Source organism: Hemibagrus wyckioides, linkage group LG07, assembly GCF_019097595.1.
Source record: "Hemibagrus wyckioides isolate EC202008001 linkage group LG07, SWU_Hwy_1.0, whole genome shotgun sequence".
In the NCBI taxonomy this organism is placed as follows: Eukaryota; Metazoa; Chordata; class Actinopteri; order Siluriformes; family Bagridae; genus Hemibagrus; species Hemibagrus wyckioides.
In genome coordinates this window covers 16,566,528-16,588,570 of record NC_080716.1, presented here as the reverse complement: position 1 = coordinate 16,588,570, position 22,043 = coordinate 16,566,528, and the positions used below count along the sequence as shown (strand labels likewise).

General features: G+C 39.1%; 3 protein-coding genes across 3 annotated transcripts; 1 reads left to right on the top strand and 2 right to left on the bottom strand.

Moving 5' to 3' along the window:
* Nucleotides 1-60: 60 nt before the first annotated feature.
* prox3 (prospero homeobox 3) lies at nt 61-5,034 on the bottom strand. The gene is made up of 5 exons (XM_058395531.1): nt 4,817-5,034; nt 2,485-3,987; nt 1,919-2,026; nt 1,414-1,614; nt 61-1,324 (listed from the first exon to the last, which is right to left on the bottom strand). Exons 2-5 carry the CDS (start codon nt 3,958-3,960, stop codon nt 1,136-1,138), a joined length of 1,974 nt encoding a protein of 657 aa, XP_058251514.1. The 5' UTR covers nt 3,961-3,987; nt 4,817-5,034; the 3' UTR covers nt 61-1,135.
* A 3,796-nt stretch (nt 5,035-8,830) lies between these two features.
* snx15 (sorting nexin 15) lies at nt 8,831-15,088 on the bottom strand. Its single transcript, XM_058395532.1, has 8 exons — nt 14,874-15,088; nt 13,504-13,539; nt 12,991-13,111; nt 12,147-12,262; nt 11,722-12,019; nt 11,033-11,179; nt 10,730-10,939; nt 8,831-9,715 (listed from the first exon to the last, which is right to left on the bottom strand). Exons 1-8 carry the CDS (start codon nt 14,973-14,975, stop codon nt 9,603-9,605), a joined length of 1,143 nt encoding a protein of 380 aa, XP_058251515.1. The 5' UTR covers nt 14,976-15,088; the 3' UTR covers nt 8,831-9,602.
* Nucleotides 15,089-15,601: 513 nt separating this feature from the next.
* On the top strand, nt 15,602-21,428 carry fis1 (fission, mitochondrial 1). The gene is made up of 5 exons (XM_058395731.1): nt 15,602-15,761; nt 18,722-18,854; nt 19,064-19,140; nt 19,374-19,479; nt 20,256-21,428. The coding sequence occupies exons 1-5, from the start codon at nt 15,717-15,719 to the stop codon at nt 20,354-20,356; spliced, it is 462 nt and encodes a 153-aa protein (XP_058251714.1). The 5' UTR covers nt 15,602-15,716; the 3' UTR covers nt 20,357-21,428.
* The last annotated feature ends 615 nt before the right edge of the window (nt 21,429-22,043 follow it).

The window sequence follows — 22,043 nt, the reverse complement described above, 5'->3', positions numbered from 1 at the left end:
TGTCAAGTAGACAATGGCATTTGTGTAGTTTTACATGCATGGAATAAAATGTTGCTAGTATAAGTGCTTGAAGTTTCACGTTTAATTACAAGTAGTACTATCACATCAAAATTCACTTTTGTACACTCAATGTCTTATGAAATAGCCACATCATTTCAAACATTATGACAAATAAGCAAATTGAATATAAAATTACACTGAACCACACCAAGGGCCACGGTTGTTTTCTTGTCGTTTTCTTGATAAATACATGTAAATAAGGTTTTAGCATGTTAAATAGAAAAAGCCTTTTAAATATCTTCAAATAATGCTTATAACTCTGGAACAGTATAGCCAAAATTCCAAAATGCCTGTCAATGACCTGTTTAGAGTTTATACATTCGAAAAGGCCACCGACTTCACCATTTGTGCCATATGTATTTCTGTCTCTTAAATCCGGAAGGCAAAAAAATCACCATGAATTCACTTTCAGTTTATACAAATGGTATATGTGATATTTCAGCAGGTATATGTATACACTACAGGCCAAAAGTGCGGAAGCAAGCACAGCACAACATGTATAATGACACATTGTCTTTGCATTGATGAGCTCATGTTTTAACATGCTATATTTAAAAAGCCTGGTATTCATGGCCTTTGAATTTTAACACTCACTAATTGAACTATTTAGTCCTAATTTAACATACCTGAAATCAGATTTTCAGGAGCATCTGAATGTGAGCTCACATATATATGATTGCAGTAAAACTCCATTTTAAATGGAAAATGCTTTACTGCATTACTGAATATATTTTTTTGCCTTAAAAACACATTATGCTCGGAAATTTTTTTTGCAGGGTGGGGGGTGGAATCATGATTAATTCTGGAAAGGTTTGCTTTCAAACTTTTGGCATGTAATGTGTTTGAATGTACATATGCTTTTGTCAGATAATCTGAACTGAACTATGTTTATGCGCACTCCAATCCATTTGGTCAATGTGTTTGTGTATTCATCCACATTAATCCTTAAAATAGGATGTGTGTGTGTGTGTGTGTGTGTAGGATATATATATATATAGAGAGAGAGAGAGAGAGAGAGAGAGAGAGAGAGAGAGAGAGAGAGAAAGAGAGAGAGAGAGAATGCTCATGAACATCTTTAGACCATTCGGTGTGAATCCATGGGGCAGCCTGGCAAGCGGAAGCTGTCAGGCACAGGGCTGTCGAGTTTGCAGATGATTTTGTAGATGGACTTTTTCCAGCAGGGGTCAGCATCGCGTCCACTCTGGATAGCGGTGAAGAACTCCCGTAGTGCCACTTCAGACACCTCCACAAACCTGTCCGGGACCTGGAAAAATAATAGGACATGAATACACACACGCTTGATTACATTCACATAAATGCAGAGAAATCTCACACACTCAAACACACTCTGACCTGGTAGTCATTGCTCTTGTTGTAGTGCATGTTCAGAATGCGAAAGAGCTCAGAGTTTCGGCTCAGACGCAGTCCCCTCTCTCTGGCTGTGACAGGACCCTCACGAGCTGCCTGACGCGCAAAGCGCTCCATCTGAATGTAGAAGAACTCCCGGAAGTTACTAAACCACTTAATGAGCTGAGAGGTGACGCAGCGGTTAAACTATGGAGGAGAATGACAAAAAGCCAACGTTAAAAAAATGTTCTGAAGCACCACATAAACATAGATTTCCATAAAGTACAAACACACTGATACACTGGGGATGATGTACTAATATATAAAACTGTTAATCACATTATGTTTAGTTCTGGAAAGGCCCTTTTTTCAGTGAAATATTCAAATTTCATTTTCTGCACATCATCAGGAGTCTTACAAATATATTAATGGTTAGAAATTATTAACATTGTCCTCATGTTTCGCATCAGAATTATTGCAGAATCTTTTTCCCATGATGATGACTGAGCACCTTGACATCAGGGAAGTACGTCTTGAGTGTGTTGGAGCTGGGGTAGCGTGTGTAGAAGAACATTAGCTTGGCTTTCTTCAGATGGCATGGTGAGAGACCCTCCTGAGAGTTCAGAGAGTTAAGGAAATGTGCGACACATACAAAGAAAAAATCACACAATGGCACAAGATAAGTAGAAAATAGGACATAGATTTTTTTTAGGAAAGAATATTGATATTTCACTGGCCTAATGGTGAGCAATTTCATTTGAAAAGCATGAAAAGCAATCATGAAAATGTAGAATTTTCTTTCTTTCTTTTTCTACTAAACACTATTATTTGTGTACAAAAATGCTTTATTAATAAAAGCAGTATATCATCCATTATATTATACTAATTATAGGCAAACATAAATTTTGACACAGAATTTCAAAACTTTTGTTCATTATTATTTATTATTTATTTTTTTAACCTTAATTTTTTATATATATACAAACAAAACACAATCTAATATGGAAATTTGCTCCCATTTCCAAATTACAAACATGGTCTTTCACTTTATTATATCCTCTGATAAAAAAAGGATATTGCCCCAGGGCCAAGATAGAGAGCTGAATCTCCTCCATCAATTCCTACTCTCATCCCCTCATCTCTCCCTCTATCAGAAAGAGGTGGGTTTAACTGGCCAAGCAGAGGCAGGGGAGGGAATGAGGGGTTGTGTGAGCGAAAGTCCATGAAGGGTTCATTGGAGAGGCCGTCTTTGTGGAGCGGCATACTAGAAAGAGAACGAGTAAAGAGGTGCTGCATGGTGTAGTGGAGAAGAGGCAGGGGCAGCGGAGGAGGATTTGGAGGGCAGGATGGCAAGAAGGAGTCTTTGCTCCTTGGTGGTAAGAGGGCAGAAAGATGAGGCTGGGGTAAAAGGGGTAAGCTGGCATTAGCCTGAGGCATCAGGAGGTTCTTTTGTCTACCTTGAATTAGGGGGTGTCTTTTCTCTTGAGGTCTCTTTGCAACCAGTGGCAGTGCTTCAGCTTGTTCTGTCATATTGGCAGCCACCCCAGGCCTTTGCTTTTTGTCTGGGTTTGGGTCTATTGCCCTACTAGTGGCAATCTCCTGGGATAGCACTGTAGTGGATGGCGGTGTTTGGTTAGTTTCAGCATAGAGATGGAGAACCCTGTCAATTACTCGAGCTACTGCGCTGGACAGCTCCTGCTTTAGAGCCTGAGCAAATTTCTCGCTGCCACCTACATTCTCCCACTCCCCTTGCACCAGACTGCAGCCTAGCCACACTCCACCTCCATCAAGTTCCATGTCAAGATCCAGATCCACAGGGGTTTCAGGAAACACCTCAGAATTCTCATTCCCTGTACTTTCATGCTTTTTTTCATTAGGAGGATACAGCCCACTGCCGAGATGATCATCTGCTTCTCCTTCAGAGAACATCTCGGCTGTCTCGTCCATCACTCCATCATCTCCTTCTCCTCCTTTCTCTTCTTCAACATGATGCTCTCCATATACTTGCCACACTTTGCGCTGAAGCTCTAGAAGCTTCCCTCTGGTTTCCTCTAACTGGAGTTTCAGCTCACGCCGTTGCCGCTGTCTCCCCTCCCTGCTCTCCTTCCTCCGCCCTCTTTCCTCGGCGCTCTTCTCTGCACTTACCAGTTGAGCTACACTCCTCCTACCCCTATGCCCATCTCTTTCCGTCTCTCCTTCTCTTTTTACAGTACTGTCCACTCTAAGTTGCTTCACTCTCAGAAGGTCCTGACTCCAGTCACCAGAACTTCTTCTCCTATCGCCAAGTCGGTACTGCGGAATCGGGGTTCCTCCTGTAGCTGATTTTCTTCCAAACCTGTCCGCTTCCACCTCCTGTTCCTCCTCCTGTGATGGCAGTTCAGAGAATAAGCACTGTCCCTGCCTATATCCGCCCCACCTCTGGGAGGCACTGTTGGGGTGCAAAAGAGGAGAAATGATGGGGCCAGTAGAGGTGGACTCTGGTGGACTGTGGTACAGATCAAAGTGGCACACCTGGGATGGCTGCTGCTGGAAAAGATCTGAAGGGCAATCCATCACCCCTCGTCTCCTCAGCCTGGAATTCTGAACATTAAAATTGCTTGTGTCAGTGTTTAAAAACTGCATGTGAGCTTCTCTCTGTTATCTTTGTCAGCAACATCTCTCTCTCTCTCTCTCTCGCCCCTCTCTGCATGTGTGCGTTATCAGCTCATGGACAGCTGTGGCCACTGTTTATTCAGATTGTTGACTCTATATCCCTCATCCTTCTCTCTCCCTTGCTTTCTCCTCTACCACACACATAGACAACGAGAAAAGGTAAATATTTTTTAATGAGATTACTATAGTGCACCAACTACAAGCAAGGTTCAAAGCTATACACTGGAAAATTTGCATCATAACTTGTAGAATTGTTTCAGCTCTAAACGAGGGGGGAAAATGAATTATTCTAAATCAGACTGATAGATATTGCTGTGCTGTCATTTTATATAATAAAATATACGTTTATATGAATATAAATCTTAGATAAAAAATCTTTTCAAATGTCACAGATGGCATGCGATTATTGGAAATGAATGGTATTTATCCGCCATGGAGAATGAAAAACATAATAATAATAATAATAATAATAATAATAATAATAATAATTATGTCGTCCTAAGAATATTTATGAACTGACAATTTTTAAGTGTTTATAAATATCTTTCTAGACAAGTTTCCTAGGCGGGGTATGAGGTGTAATAATCTGAAAGTGGATCGTGTTGGGTTACTCCGGATTCCGGCGGCGCGCATTAAACGCGCTGCTCGTGTCGCACATTCAGCCCCCGATAAACGAACAAAGCTATTTCTCAAGGGAAAATAAGCAGGTTTCCTAGGTAAATATCGCTAAATAAAAACAATTGTAAAGATAACTTACACAACAGTGGAGGTGAAGGCGTGCCCGGGCGGTCACTTTGAACTATGATTTCCTGGTGGTGGTGGTGTGTGTGTGTGTGTGTGTGTGTGTATTCCTGAAGAGGCGACCGTCACCCTGTGGTCATGCAGAGCAGCAGCGCCGAAAGTGCCACCGAGTTTCCTGCTACTGCGATTCCTTCCGTTTCCCGACCGCGCTCTTACTGTCCAGTGGGCGTGAGGTGTGAGGGAGGGACTGTCCGTCAGCACACACACACACACAGAGAGAGGGAGAGAGAGAGAGAGAGAGAGAGAGAGAGAGACTTCACCCTTTACTGTTTTGTTATACATTTATTGCGTATTTCACACTGCGACTAGCTAATACTAATTAAAGGCAAAGGAAGTTTTCGACGTAACACCAGCTCTCCAGGGTTTTATATATGAATGAATATTTTTTAACTGTAAGCCGGTAAAAAGTTGCATGTGCCGAATATCGAATTTATTGCCAATAAATTCAATTTGATCATGAGCTATACACCGATCAGGCATAACATTATGAGCAGTGAGAGGTGAAGTGAATAACACTGATTATCTCCTCATCATGGCACCTGTTAGTGGGTGGGATATATTAGGCAGCAAGTGAACATTTTGTCCTCAAAGTTGATGTGTTAGAAGCAGGAAAAATGGGCAAGCTTAAGGATTTGAGCGAGTTTGACAAGGACCAAATTGTGATGGCTAGACCACTGGATCAGAGCATCTCCAAAACTGCAGCTCTTGTGGAGTGTTCCCGGTCTGCAGTGGTCAGTATCTATCAAAAGTGGTCCAAGGAAGGAACAGTGGTGAACTGGCAACAGGGTCATGGGGGGCAAGGCTCATTGATGTACGTGGGGAGTGAAGGCTGACCCGTGTGATCCGATCCAACAGACGAGCTACTGTTACTCAAATTGCTGAAGAAGTTAATGCTGGTTCTGATAGAAAGGTGTCAGAATACACTGATCGGTGTATATGATTCATTAATAACACACCTCTCAGAGTTGGGATTTAAACCCCCCAGAATGGCAGAAATCACTGACTCTTACAGGGGTTTCTAAAACCATGTGAATAATAAATAATTATTTTGATAAAACATATCTGGATAATGAATCATTACAGTCCACACAAGGGGTGCCTGAGGACATTAATGTTTAAATGATGTTGAAACCTACATGAGGTAGATATGATTAATGAACCCTGAATGAGTAATAGACATCTCTGAGGTGGGATTTAAATCTTATGGTAAGCAGACATCATAAAAGTGTAAAACAATATATAAATAAATAATGAATATAAATAAATATGAATTATTACAGTCAACACACAACATGATGTCCATTTCTAACAGCCTCAGCAAAATGTCACATCAGTGTGTGCATACTCAAGAGATGCATTTGTTTATTCATTTGTTTGTTTTTGTATTGGTGTGAAAGATGGAGTTGCCATTTGGTTGGTAAAATATTTGTACGGATGCAGTTGCCACCCATGTGGTCACACCCCAGACCCTCGATTGTCTCTCCTTGCTTGGGGTAAATTTCCATCAGTTTAACTTTGGCTTGTCAAAGTGTCATAATCATATCACCAAAACGCATTGAGGTCAATTACAAACTAACAAGTTGGATTAATATCTCTGATTGGCTGAAATACTATGTCTTTTGCATTTATATTTGCCTCCACACCTACGTTTAGTGCTGCACATTTCGCCTCATTAGGGTAATCCTATTGCTCTGGCAAGCAAACCTCTTCATCTTACTATGTGAAAGTAGTTATGTTATCTCTATGCTCTTGCTTGTTTTCGTTCTCCAATCACTCCACACCTTTCCTCCACTTCAGGGACACCAACCGGGGGCCCACAATCACCGGTCGCCACTGTTGTTATGGAAACAAGAAAATGTGACACAAAGCCTTTTTAATAAAGAGAGACGACAGCCAGATCTGAGTAAAAAAAAAAACATTTGAATAAATTAAAAAACAATACTAGAGCAAAGGTTAGATGAAAATAGAAAATGACACAGCACAGCACACTCTTGTAGGCCATATGCAGCAAAAAGATAACACTAAAGGAAATAAGTCAACCCATCCTTATTTCCTATGAATATGCATGATGTGAAATATGAAAATCTAAGGTTTGTTAGATTCCCTAGTCTCACAATAAGATCAATTATCTACCCCCTTATGCGTTTTAGGCTGAGGGCTGGATATGCCATTGAATGGTGACAACTGCACATAGGAAACTGAATCCTTTGAACAGGAGCCAAATGACTGACAACATCTCTGTTAAAATTTATGAGTCATTTGAACAAAGCACAGGGAAATGCATGTGACTGTGTTTTAGCCATTTGTGCACAGCATTATAAACTCCCTGTCCTTTTCCACAGTACGAGACATAATGAAAATGCTTCATTTGAATAAGTCATGATCAAACATATTGCAGTATGAATTCAAATGCGGCTGGAATAAAAATTTGGCAGCCAGAAGGAGAGAGAGAGGGAGAGAGAAAGAGAGAGAGAGAGAGAGAGAGAGATTGGCGAGGGTCGATGGACTGCCAAAGTGTTTGCCTATTGATTCCCTTTGCGAGAAAGTGGATGTGCACTCAAAACAAAGCCTTGGGCAAGGTGACAGAGGGGGGAGCTGGAGAGTGAGAGAGAGGTAATAGAGATGGAACACAGAAAAAAAGAGGATCTGACTAAGTCCATCATTTGTAAATAGGAATTAAATAAACAGAAGAGAAAGATAAGGCAAAATATGCATGGAACATCACTTATCGGTCATTATCTTGAATATAATACATCATTTTTAAGATGTGGTTGTAGGGTCTTTGTATTTTGCAACACAAAGTAACATTAACGAACCCATGCCTTCTATTCCAGGTTACATAGAACAGTGTGTGAGAGAAAGATTTGATTTTGAGTTTGATGTTTTAGTGCACTTAGCAGAGCAAACTGGTTCTTTGATCTTTGACCACATGACTCCTACGGTGCTGTGAAGAACCTTACTTACTGTAATGCACTGTGGCCCTCTCAAGCTCTCACCCTGTGTGCATACACATACACACAATTTCAAAACAGAAAAAAGTGTTACATTCAATGTGTGTGTGTGTGTTAACTCACGCAATCTTTCGCCTTCTCTCTCTTTTACACACACACACACACACACACACACAAGCATATACACACTCTAACTCACTCTGCCGCTCACTCTCTCCCCAGCACTCAGGATGCAATTATCCTCTTTGGCTGGAGTGTTTTGATGGCATAATTGCTATGGACACTGACGAAAGAGAGAGAGAGAGATCGGCAGGAGAGAAAGAGAGAGAACGAGGGATGGGAGAGGGATGGAGAGGGGGACAGAGGCACATCGAGTGCTGACACTCTCAGCATGCTAATGCCAAAACACAGTCCACCTCCCCATTTTGTCTCTTTGTCTCTTCATCCATCTCTCTAAACACTCTCGCTCTCTCTCTCTCTCACACACACACACACACCGGTGCAATAACCTCTCCATTCCATTCCACATCTCTCCACTCTCACAAACAGAAGCACAGCGAGAGACAGAGAATAACGGGTGAAAAAAACATCAAGGGAGGGAGGGATTTTCCATGCATGGACAATGAAGAGATGATCCCGCTCATCCTCTATTCATACCTGTGTTCTGCGGTCTGCTATCTCTTTTTCTCATCTATTCATCCTTTATTTTGCCCTCTGCCCACAAAGGAAATGAGGGATATAATGCTGCTTAACACAGTACGTGTAGCAGTAATGGACATACCCTACACTAAACTGAATGGTTTCAAGGGAAATATCAAATTCACACAGTTGATAAGTCAAGATACTTTTAGTGTCTTTTAGTTTTGTACTGGAGTTAAGAGTACTACAGTCAGTGCTATACTAAAGTCGTTGTATTTAAGCAATTTTTAGAGAATGGTGCATGACACTTGTCTATGGTATCTATAAAAATCTAAAATTAGAAACCAGATCAAGTTTAAAATGTTTTGTTTATTTTTGGAAATGTCTTGAAATCCCACCTTCAGACCTGTCAACTCAAAAAAGTGTGACATTCAGCCTGCAGATTTATGCTGACTGCTACCCATAGGCTTCAGTTTTGTTAGTTGTATAAGCCTTGAGTCAAGCAAAAAATGTAATCTGATAATCTACATTGTGTGTGAGATGAGTAGGTATTAATATATATATATATATGTTATATTTAATATTTATATATTTAATATAATTTAGTCTGTAGTAATAGTAAAGTTTGAACATGATGCATAATGTGGTGACACCTGGTGGTAGTGTCAAGCAATTACACTCAGTCACTTGTACTAACTTTCCTTGTTTTCCAAAAGGACAAAAAAAAATAAAATAAACGAAAGACATTGCAAATTTTAACAATAATTTTTTTAAAATAAAAATACATTCAAATACAGGTCTTATAAATATACAGTGTTCTTTGAAATCATGTCATGGAAAGGAAATGGCAGTCCACTGTCCGAGTAGTTTTTAATACCAGAAGGTGAAAGGAACATAGTGTTGAGAAAATTGTGCTCATATCTTATGCATAGACCTGTTGGGACTGAGAGTAAGGAGAAGCTTATAAGTAGATGCAGGAATGAAAAGTGAAAGCGTACGAGAGTCTGTTCATTTGTGTCGTAGGATGTTGAATAGTAACACTTGAGTTGTAGTTAAGCATGGGAGTGTTGCAGAGGTATGTAATTCTGTGTGTGTGTGTGTGTGGTGGTTCTATCACTACTGTAATGTTAGGAGTGTGTATGTATTCGTGCGCTACGTGTTGCGCTGTTGAGTAGGAGTCTGTGAAGAGAGCAGCCGCTCTGCATGCTCGAGGCACTCAGCTACCCTCCTCTTCACTGCATCCCTTTGCTGAAGATCCACATCTCCTGCAGAGTGAGGCACAAGATGTTAGCTTGTCTTAAAATATGACAGTTAATGATGCTATCTCCAAATCATTTAAATAGCTCAAGCTAAATGATGAAACTAATCCAGGGTTATTCAAGTAAATCTTGAGTATAAGAGATCTGGTAACCTCTGCAGTGTAGGGGATGTGGTAGCTTAGCTAAGGCACTGGTGGCGAGTTCAAATCCCAGGTCCACCATGCTGCCACAGCAGGCATAAATTGTAAGTCACCCTGCCAATGCCAAATGCCAGGAGTGTAAGTATTCTAAACATGGGTTTTGCATGTGAGCTGACATCACGGATGCTTAAAGTATCAGTAAAGTTCAAATATGGCTTGGTTGAAGGGCAATAGACAATGACTTATACATTGGCTATGATCTTTGATGAGGTTCTACACATTATGTTCTGTCCACAACGCCTCTTCAAAAGAGGCATTTTGTGCGCCGCTTTAAAGAAGCATAAAAATAATTAGATCACATATTTGAATCCCGACATTAACACAACCATCCTTAACGGACGGTTATCACAGCTACACTGGATAATCATGGTTGCCTGTGAGTACCAGTATAAGGAACTGGGCAGGAAGCACATTCTCTGAGCATGTTACACAGCCCTGTGGTGCAACATGAGCAGGAGTTGGTTGCCATCATGTGTCTTGAGAGAACTGAGTTGTAGGTGAGAAATTTGCAGGTGACCAAACTGGGGAAGAAAATGGGGGTGGGGGTGGGGGGAATCCTGCTATTGGATGTACTGCATTCAATGGTAATTGTCTGACCAGAAGAAAAAACATAATTATTTTTTAAAAGTGCTTTTTCAGTTATACACTGATAAGACATATAACTAGCATTATCGTATCCACAAACAGCAAAATTGCAGTGTAATGATGCAGAATACATTCCCTTTGAACTCACTCTGAAGTCATATAAAGTCAAAATCACAAAGTCCATCTCATTACTCTCTAATACCAGGGATCTCTATTGCTTCTTTCTCTTCCTCACCTTGCACTCCTTTCATGAAGATTTCCACTGCTGTTCTGTATCGCATTATTGCTGTGCTCTGGTCTCCCTCTTTCTCACTCTCCTGGGCTGCCATCATCTCGCTGATTGCCTGGACCACATAGTCTGCCTCCTCACCACACATTGCACTATCCTGGGTGGTCAGTTTGAGGGACAGAAGCTCAGAGTGATCAGGAGATCCACAGCCTTGATCTGAGTGACAGGATGATGTCAAACTAAACCATATTGCAATATTGCAGAAATAGTTTACTAGGAAAAGAGAGCATGATTATGGGTGGTACAGACCTTCTTTAGCACAGGGATCAAAGATGGCTAGGTCATTGTCTGAGAGAAGGGGTTGTGCACCATCCACAGGCTCTTCCAATACACAGTCGAAGAGTGAATCAAACTCTAATTGATCAGCTGATGATCCAAGAGGCTCGGAACTGGGAGCTATAATAAAAAACAGAGAATCAATCAGAATTGAAACAGTCCTTCAGTCAGTCAGTACTACAATATTAAAACTAACTGATCTAAAATAATGTGTGTAAGGGTTCACCCTTACAGGTTTGTATATCTGTCAATAAGCAGCATCAATATTTAATATAAGAAAACTAAAGGAAGGAAGAATGAAATTACATGTAATATTTATACATAACAGTATGAACAGTATGAATAAACTCAACAGACAGAGAAAAGATACATCTTGTCTGGTCAATAAGTCTGGGTAACTCACGAAGTTCCTCTCTGAAGGCAATAAGGAACCTAAATTGCCTAACCTAAATTACAATAGCAAACTTCCATGCATGATGCAATGCTGGTGTCAGACTGTTTATTTCTTTTCTTTTTGAAAAGATTATTTGGAAATAGTCCTTTCATGAAATGGTCCCTTATTAGCAGGTAATCTGATGCAATAAGTTACAGGAACAACAAGAATGCATAACTTTGTTTTGGCCAAATAAAAAAACTGCCATAAATAAATCAAAGGAAATCACCTATGGTTGTTTGTTCTGTGCAGATAATTGCTTCTGCTTCCTCTTTCTCTGTCTCGGTATGTCTCTCTTCTACTGGGCTGATCTCCATGTTACTGAGAGCCTCCACTGCCATCTCAGGCTCGCCAAGCTCCTTGTCATCCAACGTAGACTCTAGTTCCTGGGTCAAGATCGGAGCCTCCCTCCCTGTCTCCTCTTCAGCTCCCAGGCCGGTGGCCCCATTTGGTAAAGGGATGAGAGGGGGAGGTAGAATCCTAGAAGAAGAGACGCATTGATCTAATGGTCTTCTCACCTCTCCTCCCTAGGAAAATAAAATGGAAGAATGACATGACATTATTTATCAATAATCTAATCTTCAAGCCATCTGTAAATAAGCATGTGTGTATAGGCATGTGCATCATTGGTACATATGAGAATGTGCATCTGACCCGGAAGAATTCTTTGAGCTGAGGACTGTTGTACAGTGCAGGAATGTTTGTAGTGAACTGTAGCATGGCTTCAGCTGCCTTCCTCCTCTCCTCAATCACCGCCTCATCAAACCGACCTACGAAAGGCAAAGAGAGAGAAAAATGTAGAGAGAGAAGACAGAGTGGAGTGTGTGTATACACTCTGTGGAGACCTAAATGTCTTCACAAAAGGCTAAATATGTGTACATGCACATTTCTTTCCATGTCCCTCTCTCTATCTCACTCCTGGACTGTTCGGGAACACCAAAACGTACCAAATGTCAACACAAAAAATACTGTTTTTACAGCTTTTATTTGGAAATATTTAAAGAGTTAATTAAGAGAATATTTTCTTCTGGCTTATTGTGGTCAATGCTTAATAATTATGTCAATGGCAAGATAGAATAAAATTGTTTCTGTGTGTGTTCAAAAAAAAAGAAAGAACAGAGATCTCTGTATCTCATTTAAAGTTGGACTTTACCATGTTATACTGGACTATAGAAGTGCCTTCATCTGAATATCTCCCCATCATGAAGATAGCTGTTTTGAAACTCAAAATTCAAACAAATACAGCCCGTCCCTTCAGCTACGTCCTCCAATGTCACACCCACACAGCGCAACACTAAGGACCGAGCCTAGAACATTTGAATATCAGAGAACATGGCAGGGCTTTTTAAATTAACAGGCAAGCAAAGATGCCTTCTTGTCATTAGTGTTTGGAAGATCCACACTATGTCTATTCCTCTCCTTCCATTTAGAGAGAATTTCCAAAGATATTTTGTTGACAGTAGCCATAAATGGCAGCATTTTTCTGAGCACATCTTACCAAAGAGCTGGGCTCGGGGAAATGAGGGAAACTCTTCCTGTCTTCGAAAAAGGTTCCTATGAGTGTAAGACAGCTCTCCATGCAGCTTCTTCAACTCAGTGTACCTTCTCCATACCACTACCTGCCAATGAAACCCACAAATACTTTAAATCAAAGAGCAAAGTCCTGCTGTCTAGTATAAAATCATGGTTTATGGCACCCAGTGACTGTGATTTCTTACATACTTATTGTCAATTTACATCAGAGATAAATGCTCCATGAGTTTATACAGTTAACAATTCACACCGCAATCTTTATGTGAACATTATTACTGCTTATTTATGTATTTAAGCTTTTACACGATAACTGGTCTAGAAATCAATGAGCTATAATCACTATCTCTGTTTAAAGCAATTCAGAGTCATATTATCAGTATTTATTATTTCCTCAGACACACCTGAAAATAATTGCCCAACAAATGTCACTAGATGGGGTGTATTATTTCCCTGGTAAGTAAACAAAATCATTACTCACTTCTTTCACATCCTCTGGTCTCTTCTTTGATACAAACTGTAGGAAAAGCAGAGAGATAGGTTAATATTCATACATTACTGCAGAAACCACGCACAACAAAGGCTTCAACAAATCACTGAATTCAGGTGTTGTTATTCAGGGGTTGGGCTTGGTGCCTTAGTTCCTGTGAAAGTTGTGGAATGCTTCAGCATACCAAGACATTTTGGACAATTTCATGCTCCCAACTATGTGGGAACAGTTTGGCCATGACCCCTTCCTGTTCCAGCATGACTGCACACCTGAACCGGACTGAACACCTTTGGGATGAATCAGAGCGGAGAATGTGAGCCAGACCTTCTCGTCCAACATCAGTGCCTGACCTCACAAATGCGCTTCTAGTAGAATGGTCAAAAAATTCCCATAAACACACTCCTAAACCTTGTGGAAAGCCTTCCCAGAAGAGTTGAAGCTGTTATAGCTGTAAAGGGTGGGCTAACTCTATATTACATGTGCATGTAAAGTAAGATGTCCCAGTTTTGGTCTGGCAGTCTCCGCTCTAATTAATCCCAAAGGTGTTCTGTCCGGCTGAGGTCAGGACTCTGTGCAGGCCAGTCAAATCGGGCTGAGGTCACGACTCAGTCCAGTTAAGTTCGTCCACACCAAACTCACTCATCCATGTCTTTATAGACCTTGCTTTGTGCACTGGTGTACAGTCATGTTGGAACAGGAAGCAGTCATCCCCAAACTGTTCCCACAAAGTTGGGAGCAGGAAATTGTCCAAAATGTCTTAGTATGAAGCTGAAGCATTAAGAGTTCCTTTCTCTGGAACTAAGGGGCCAAGCCCAACCACTGAAAAACAACACCTGAATTTCAATGATTTGGAGGAGTGTTGTTACTGTTGTTGACATTGTATTGTAACAAAAAGCTGTCTGGTCTGTTTGAGGGCAAAGAACATTCAAGACCTTCATAATAAATTCCACTTAATCTTATCTAATCTAAACGTATGACTATGACGGGAGGCAGGCACTTAAAATCTGGCCCAGTGAGCAAAAAGGCCAAGGGCAGTCACGGGGATGGTCTCTCATGTTTTGTGTCACGAGGTTCATTGAGGCACACAGCCAGCAAAGGACTATCACTGACCCACACTGTCTATAATAACGGAGCTCTTTATTGTGTTTACATTACCAAGCACATGATAATAAAGTATCCTACACAAGAGAGAAGAAGCCAGATAGACATGCCAAATACACTGCGTTCATTATTCGATCAAATCCATGAGAAACAGATCAAACAGCAGTTAATGTCCAGCCATCCGAAAATAATCTGGGTTTATTGGAACTCAGGTCCAGCACACATCATGACGGCAGATAACCAGTCCACAGGCTACTAACCCTTGCTGTTACTTTATATTCCGTGTGTCCTTTCTCGTGTGCGCGCGGCTCTGTGACGGTGAAGAAACGGCAATATTCCTCTTTCTTAGTCTTCCTAGCCATCACAAACCTTTAAAGCTATATATACACTGTACAAGGAACAAATCTGAAGCAGTTACGTGAGGCTTTGGTTGTTTGGATTTTTTTTTTTTGACAGATAGTTCCTGGTTAGTGACGTAGCGGTGTGACGTCACCGGGGAGATACAAATGTTTCCCATCTTTTTACATTTTTAAACATTACTAACAAAATGTCAAGTGGTAAGTATGTGTATTTGCACGCATATATATTTGCTATTATGATTAGTTTGTAGGCAATAACAACAACGAATCACAACAACGATACTACTACTGCGATTGGGGATAATAATAATAATAATAATAATAATAATAATAATAATAATAATAATAATAATAATAATAATAATAATAATAATAATAATAATAATAATATCATTGTTGTTATTATTATAACCACAGTAAAATAGTTTTATACCAAACTTTTACCTTGTTCATATTTTCCCCCATATTTGTCACTTTCTTTTTGCAAGCGAAGATTTACATTTTAACATTGTTTTAACTGTGTACTTTTTTTTGCCATATTTAAGAGAACATTTCAGAGAAATACAAACATAAACCGCTTTCTCTGCGTGCTTATCACCAGATTTGTGACGATCTCTCCAGTGAAATGTAAACATTAAATTGTTGCAGCTTTCTTGGGGAGACTTTTAATCTGTTAGTCGCTCGGAATTTCCGCAGCGTTCTCAGAGGCTTTTACTTTGTTAGTTGCTCAGAATTTCCGGCAACATGGAGGCGGTGGTGGCAGACGTCGTAGCTCCAGAGGATTTACAGGTACGCGCTTGTTCAGGGCATGTTGTTTACATCACATGTGAAACTGTAATAATCTGTCTTCTCTGTCACGATATTTGGTGTTCCCGATGGACGGCAGGAAATACATGAATCACTGCGACACTTCGTTAGCCAGCCAGCTAGCTAGCTAGATGACGTCATCATTAATGGCGTAACAACCTAAAATAACTACGTGTGTCCACAGAATGTTGTTGAATTGTTATAAACACATGTATGTAATAAAGTAGAAGAGATGTGTATATAGTGAATTTAAGTGGAAACAGTGGAAACACCTTGTGCTGATGTCATCGAGTGACGAAATCAACGCCAGTCAGTGTTTATGCAGCTATTTTTAGGAAACAAAACATGACGCCTGTGTCAAAGTTAGTTTTATTTCTGCTCTTTTATTTGTCACTCCAATGACTTTTAAACGGACTGTCGTGGTTAGTACACATTCAGGACAGAAGAAAATGATGAACGCCAACTTTCTGTTTTGTTTTTGTGACATTTATCATACAAAAGCTCTTCTGCATTAACACCCAAAAGCACAATCCACCTTAATCCTTCAAGAAAACACCTCAATCACACACATTTACTATCTTTTAAATTAGTTAAATTAATTTCAAAATAATTAACTGATCTGTTTTTGTTCTACATCTGAAATACTGTATTTATAGCAACATTTCTGGGCAAAACTGCCAATAGTACCATACACCAATCAGGAATAACATTATGACCACCCCCTAATATTGTGTTGGTTCCACCTTTTGCTGCCAAAATAGCCCTGATCTGTCGAGGCATGGACTCCACTAGATCCCTGAAGGTGTGGTATCTGGCACCATGATGTTAGCATCAAGTCCTGTAAGTTGAGGGGGGGCTTCCATGGATCAGACTTGTTTGTGTCTAGCACATCCCACAGATGCTCGATTGGATTGAGATCTGGGGAATTTGGAGGCCAAGTCAACACTTCAAACTCATTTTTGTGCTCATCAAACCATTCCTGAAGCATTTTTGCTAAGCCCATTGTTGGCAGTGCTCAGGGGTCAGCGTGGGCACCCTGACTGTTCTGCGGCTGTGCAGCGCCATACGCAACAAACAACTGTGTATTCTGACAACTTTCTATCAGAACCAGCATTAACTTCTTCAGCAATTTGAGCAACAGTAGCTCGTCTGTTGGATTGGACCACACGGACCAGCCTTCACTCTAATCAGTGTTATTTACCTCACCTGTCAGTGCTCATAATATTATGCCTGATCAGAGTATAAATAGATTATCTCATTAACTTCTGAAAGTTAATGAAAGAGTAACTTATTTACGTTGAGTTCTGGGAAAGTTTGCACATGAAATCAGTTTTTTAACTGTCTCTTTATAATCTGGTTGTTAATAATTACATGTGCAACATAATTACATTGTGCTAATGAAAATTCTCAAATGTTAGCTACAGAGGGAAAATATGACAAAGAACAAGAACTGCTTGTACATGTACACACGGGATGTGGTGGCTTGGTTGTTAAGGTGCTGAACTGCTTCTTGGAAGGTACACCAAGCTGCCACTGCTGAGCTCTTGAGCAAGGTCCTTTAACCCTCAATTGCTCTGTTGTATTAGATGAGATAAAAATTTAAAGGGCGTCTGCCAAATGCCAGAAATGTAAATGTAAATGCTTCATTTGTTACTGAACATATTATTTTTTTCCCCTTCCATGTATATCATACAGTATTTGGTCTAGACCAAACTGTTGATACCGTAATATAGCTATTTATTTCAGACCAAAGACCAAACTTTGTTCACAAATTGCCTTTTACAGTGATTTACTCAAAACAGATGTCTTTAGTGATTGAAGTGCTGTAGCAAGGGGGTGTGGTAGCTTAGTGGTTAAGGTGCGGGACTTCTGATTAGAAGGTTGTGAGTTCGAATCCCAAATCCACCAAGCTACCACCGCTAGGCCCTTGAGCAAGGTCCTTAACCTTCAATTGCTCAGTTGTATAAAATGAGATAAATTTTAAGTCGCTCTGGATAAGGGCATCTGCTAAATGACAGAAATATAAATGAAAATGAGTAATGTGTGATTGACAACAAAGAGTGTGTATTAATGGCTGTATTATGTGTGTTAGCTCCCTTCTACAGTGCATGCAAGTGCATTTTTTTAATAGAATAAACATAGTTACTGGCAAATATGCTTACAATAAGTAGCCTATTTAAAAGCTTAGGGTAATTAACACACATGATAAGATCCTTTTACATGCGGTAGTTATCATTTCCAGTTACTCATGTCTATTAATTATATAGATACCAAAATATTATTTTTTTATTATTTATGGATTTAACCCACTGAATTGAAAACTAATTTGAATACAAACAAAAGTCATTAGAGGCATAAATAAATACATAACTTTACTGTTGCGTGCTTCTATTAACCATCTGTCATCTCGGTCCTGTCAGAAAATACTTTGATTGCTTTCACTGCATGATGATGTTTCCTCTGTTCATGTAGAGAAGTATGTACAAAAGCAAAGCATACTCAAAATCTTTAGTCTGCAAGAAACAAGGTATTTTGCTTCTGAAATGAAGGAAGGAACGCTTTACTTTCTTTCACATTTGCATTTACTATCAGAAACAAATATCATACATGACAAAGGAATCAGATCACTAAACATTTGACCCCAAAAGTGTCTGGCTTACATATATATTGGCTTACAAAATATATCAGTAGATGGCTAGATATATTTCCTTTCACATGAAATCAGTTACTAAAAGTAAAAACAAAGCTCTAGATCATAAAATGAGGTTATTTTTGATAATCCACATCCTTCTATAGTTTATAATTTTTGAACTGGGCCAAGCAGCTTTTGCTTTTTGTTACAGCTTTGATCAACATAACCATACTTCCAGACTTGACAGCAGATATACAGCAGATGTTATAATTTCTGTCGTTTCTTGTCTTGGTGTTGTTTTTTTTGACAGAGGTTCGAGAAAAAATACAACTTGGAAGTGTCGAAGGGGACAGTGTCGAAAGACACAAAATTCGAGTATGCATGGTGTTTAACTAGAAGTAAATATTCGAACGACATAAAGAAAGGGATTGTGCTGTTGGAGGGTGAGTCCATTCAGAGTTATTGCAACTTAGTGCTTATCTGTAGCATGACACCACAGTACTATGTAAAGTTATTGTTAGTAGGATGGGGCAATATGACCGCTATTGTGATTTAAAAAACACTTTTTTTGACAGCTTATCAAATTATATTGAGCTTACTGTGTGTTATAAAGCTTCTTCATCATCATTGCATGAATTCTTTGACTGTACAGAGCTGGTACAGAAGAGTGCAAAGGATGACCAGAGGGACTATCTGTTTTATCTGGCTATTGCAAACTACAAACTTAAGGTGAGGATAATGATTTGACTGCTGTTTTTGATATGCATGTCCTGCTTTTATTATGAATTAGTTTCTGTTTTTATAACAAGTTTTTGATTTTTTTTTATTTTGTGGCTGTTTTTTTTTTTTTGTAAAAGAGAATTGCTGTCAGTTCTTTCAGCTGTATTACTGCAGCACCGTCTGAGTGTCTTGTTATTGATGAAATGAAGATTTTTAAAATGTTCTTTTTCTGTCTTTCTCAGGAATATGAGAGAGCTCTAAAGTATGTTCGCATTCTGCTTAAGAATGAACCTGGAAATAAGCAGGCCCTTGAGATGGAAAAGCTCATCAATGAGGCATTAAAGAAAGGTGTGTGTGTGTGTGTGTGTGGTTTGGGTATGTGGGGGTAAATTTTCAACCTTTGTAAAGCCGAATACTTTAGATAGTAATGTCCAAGAGGAGAATTGTGGGTAGTTTGTTTGGACCTTACATTTTTTAACAAATGCTACAGCTCTTAAAATTAAAGTAGACAAAAATTTAAGATTTAACGTGATTAGTTATATATATATATATATATATATATATATATATATATATATATATATATATATATATATATATATATATATATATATATAATATATTTATAACTAATCACGTTAAATCTTGTGTGTGTGTGTGTGTGTGAAGTTAGTTATTTCTTTATTTCTAGATTTAAATTTTATAATAAAAATTTTAAAAGATAAAGGTTCAACCAAAGTGCTTCACAGTAAAATGAACTCAGTATAAGATGGTGTGTGTGTGTGGTGTAAAAGTCTACAGCCAGTCATTATACACAGGGTGTGTTAGACATATTGATGGGTTTCCTTACACCCTCGTCTATTCTAAAGGTACCCATTGGCTCAGGATAAATAAAAGACTGGTTAATTTTCACCACTTCCTCTTGAGTTGAGAGAAGTTTGCACCTGAGACATATAACAAACCGCATCATCTAGCAAGCTGTAGGGAAGATTGATGATGGTACACAAAGCAGCAGGGTTTTAGACTTTAGGGTTATTTCTTTCTTTTTATTTTTAATCAAGTGTTACAACAGAGAAGGTTTTTAAGTTAAATAAAATTAACATTTTCCCGCACTTTTTTCTCAGATGGCCTGGTTGGCATGGCTATTGTTGGAGGCATCGGCTTGGGCGTGGCAGGATTAGCAGGGCTGATTGGGTTGGCTGTGGCCAAATCCGGAAAATCCTAACAATAAAATGAGGTTTTGTGGCTTCAAAAGAACAAGATTGGCTAATTAAACAAGCAGATTGACTTGTCTTTTCTTTGTTATTTTCTTGTCTGTTTTTTTTTCTTCTTTTTTTTTACTTGCACAAATGATTCGCAGCCTCACTAACAAGACAGCCTCATATTTTAGCTTTTTTTGTGCTTATGTATTAAACTCTAGGTGAAATATCTACACGAAGAATATTTTCTTTCACACGTATTTAAACACAATGGCAAATGATTAGCAGGTTCTAATTATATCTAAAGTTATTGCACTGTAACACCTTAAGTTCATATTTTTACGTAATAAATAAATAATACAAAAATATAATACAGAACTTTCCATGCAGCTGTCTCTTTGTTTTTATATCAGCATGCCAAAGCTGTCTTAATAGTGCATGATATGACCAAAGTCCGACTGACTGTTCACCTAATCACAAGGACCGCTGGGGCTTTCCAAGTATCTTTATTATATATGTGATTCTGCTCTCACGTGTGTGTGTGTGTACTGTAACATTTTTGTGTGTATAATCTTGAGTATATATGTACATGCTAATCAATACTGCCCAGTTTCACTGAAGCAACTAGAAAGAAAACTAATGTTATCAGGGTCCAGAAGGAGTGGACAAGTTGAATGATAATAGCCATCTTAACACGATGGTAACTTGTGGTTCTACAACCATAATGTGCCGTTAACCTTTTTCATCTAGATATGTTTTTAAAGCAGTGTGTGAGCTGCAGTGTGTGGTCACACTTTGCCATTCAATGTCTAGCCCTAACACCAAGCAGAACTGAAGCTGCTCATTCTGACAAAACAATAAATTGGTCTAAACTGCTTATTGAGTTTGCACCCAGAACCTTGTCTCATAGTCCTGTGAACAGTGCTGTGGGCTGTTCTCACATTGTTGATCACCCCACCTTTCTATCACTTGGATCTAAGCTCGTTTTGCTACGTCACTGCTTTTTATAACTGGACAGATTATGGCTGCCATCAATAATGTTCTTTATGTTCTGCATTGTTGTTAAACATTAACTGAAGTAAAAGTGAATGATGACTAGGTGCCTGGAAAGCACACTTTATTTCACTGTCCTTTCTCAACATGAACCCAATTTATAATAATTTATAATAACGACTCATTTATAATGACACACTTATACCACTTTGGACTTGTTTATTCATAGATCAATGTTTAACATTGTTATCTTATAATGCACTTGGTATGTACCTGTCGCTTCACATGCACAGAAGCTTTCAGGCAGATGAAATTTGGTTAAAGTTTATTCAGATACATCATGTAGGTCACAGGGATTCCTGAAAGAGACCACGAAACCATCACCCCCTGTGAAGTTAGTGTTAAAACATTTGCCTTATTGTTGTCTTTAGTAATCAACCCCCTTCTCATGATTTTTACTTTACAGAACAGTAACCCGGAGAACTGTCTGTTTTATATGTCTGTGGAAACACTACACAAGTCAGAATGTAACATTTTATAGAATATCCTTAGTGTGAAAAACCACATTGTGCTCAAACAGCAATAAAAACCAAACCCTTGTAAAGCTGACGGTCATAAACTTGACCTTTACAATGCAACAAAGTTAATTCCACATCAATACCAACCAAGGGAGTACAAATGCTGTTCTAGGAACAGGCTATCTTCAAAAGGATATCAGCT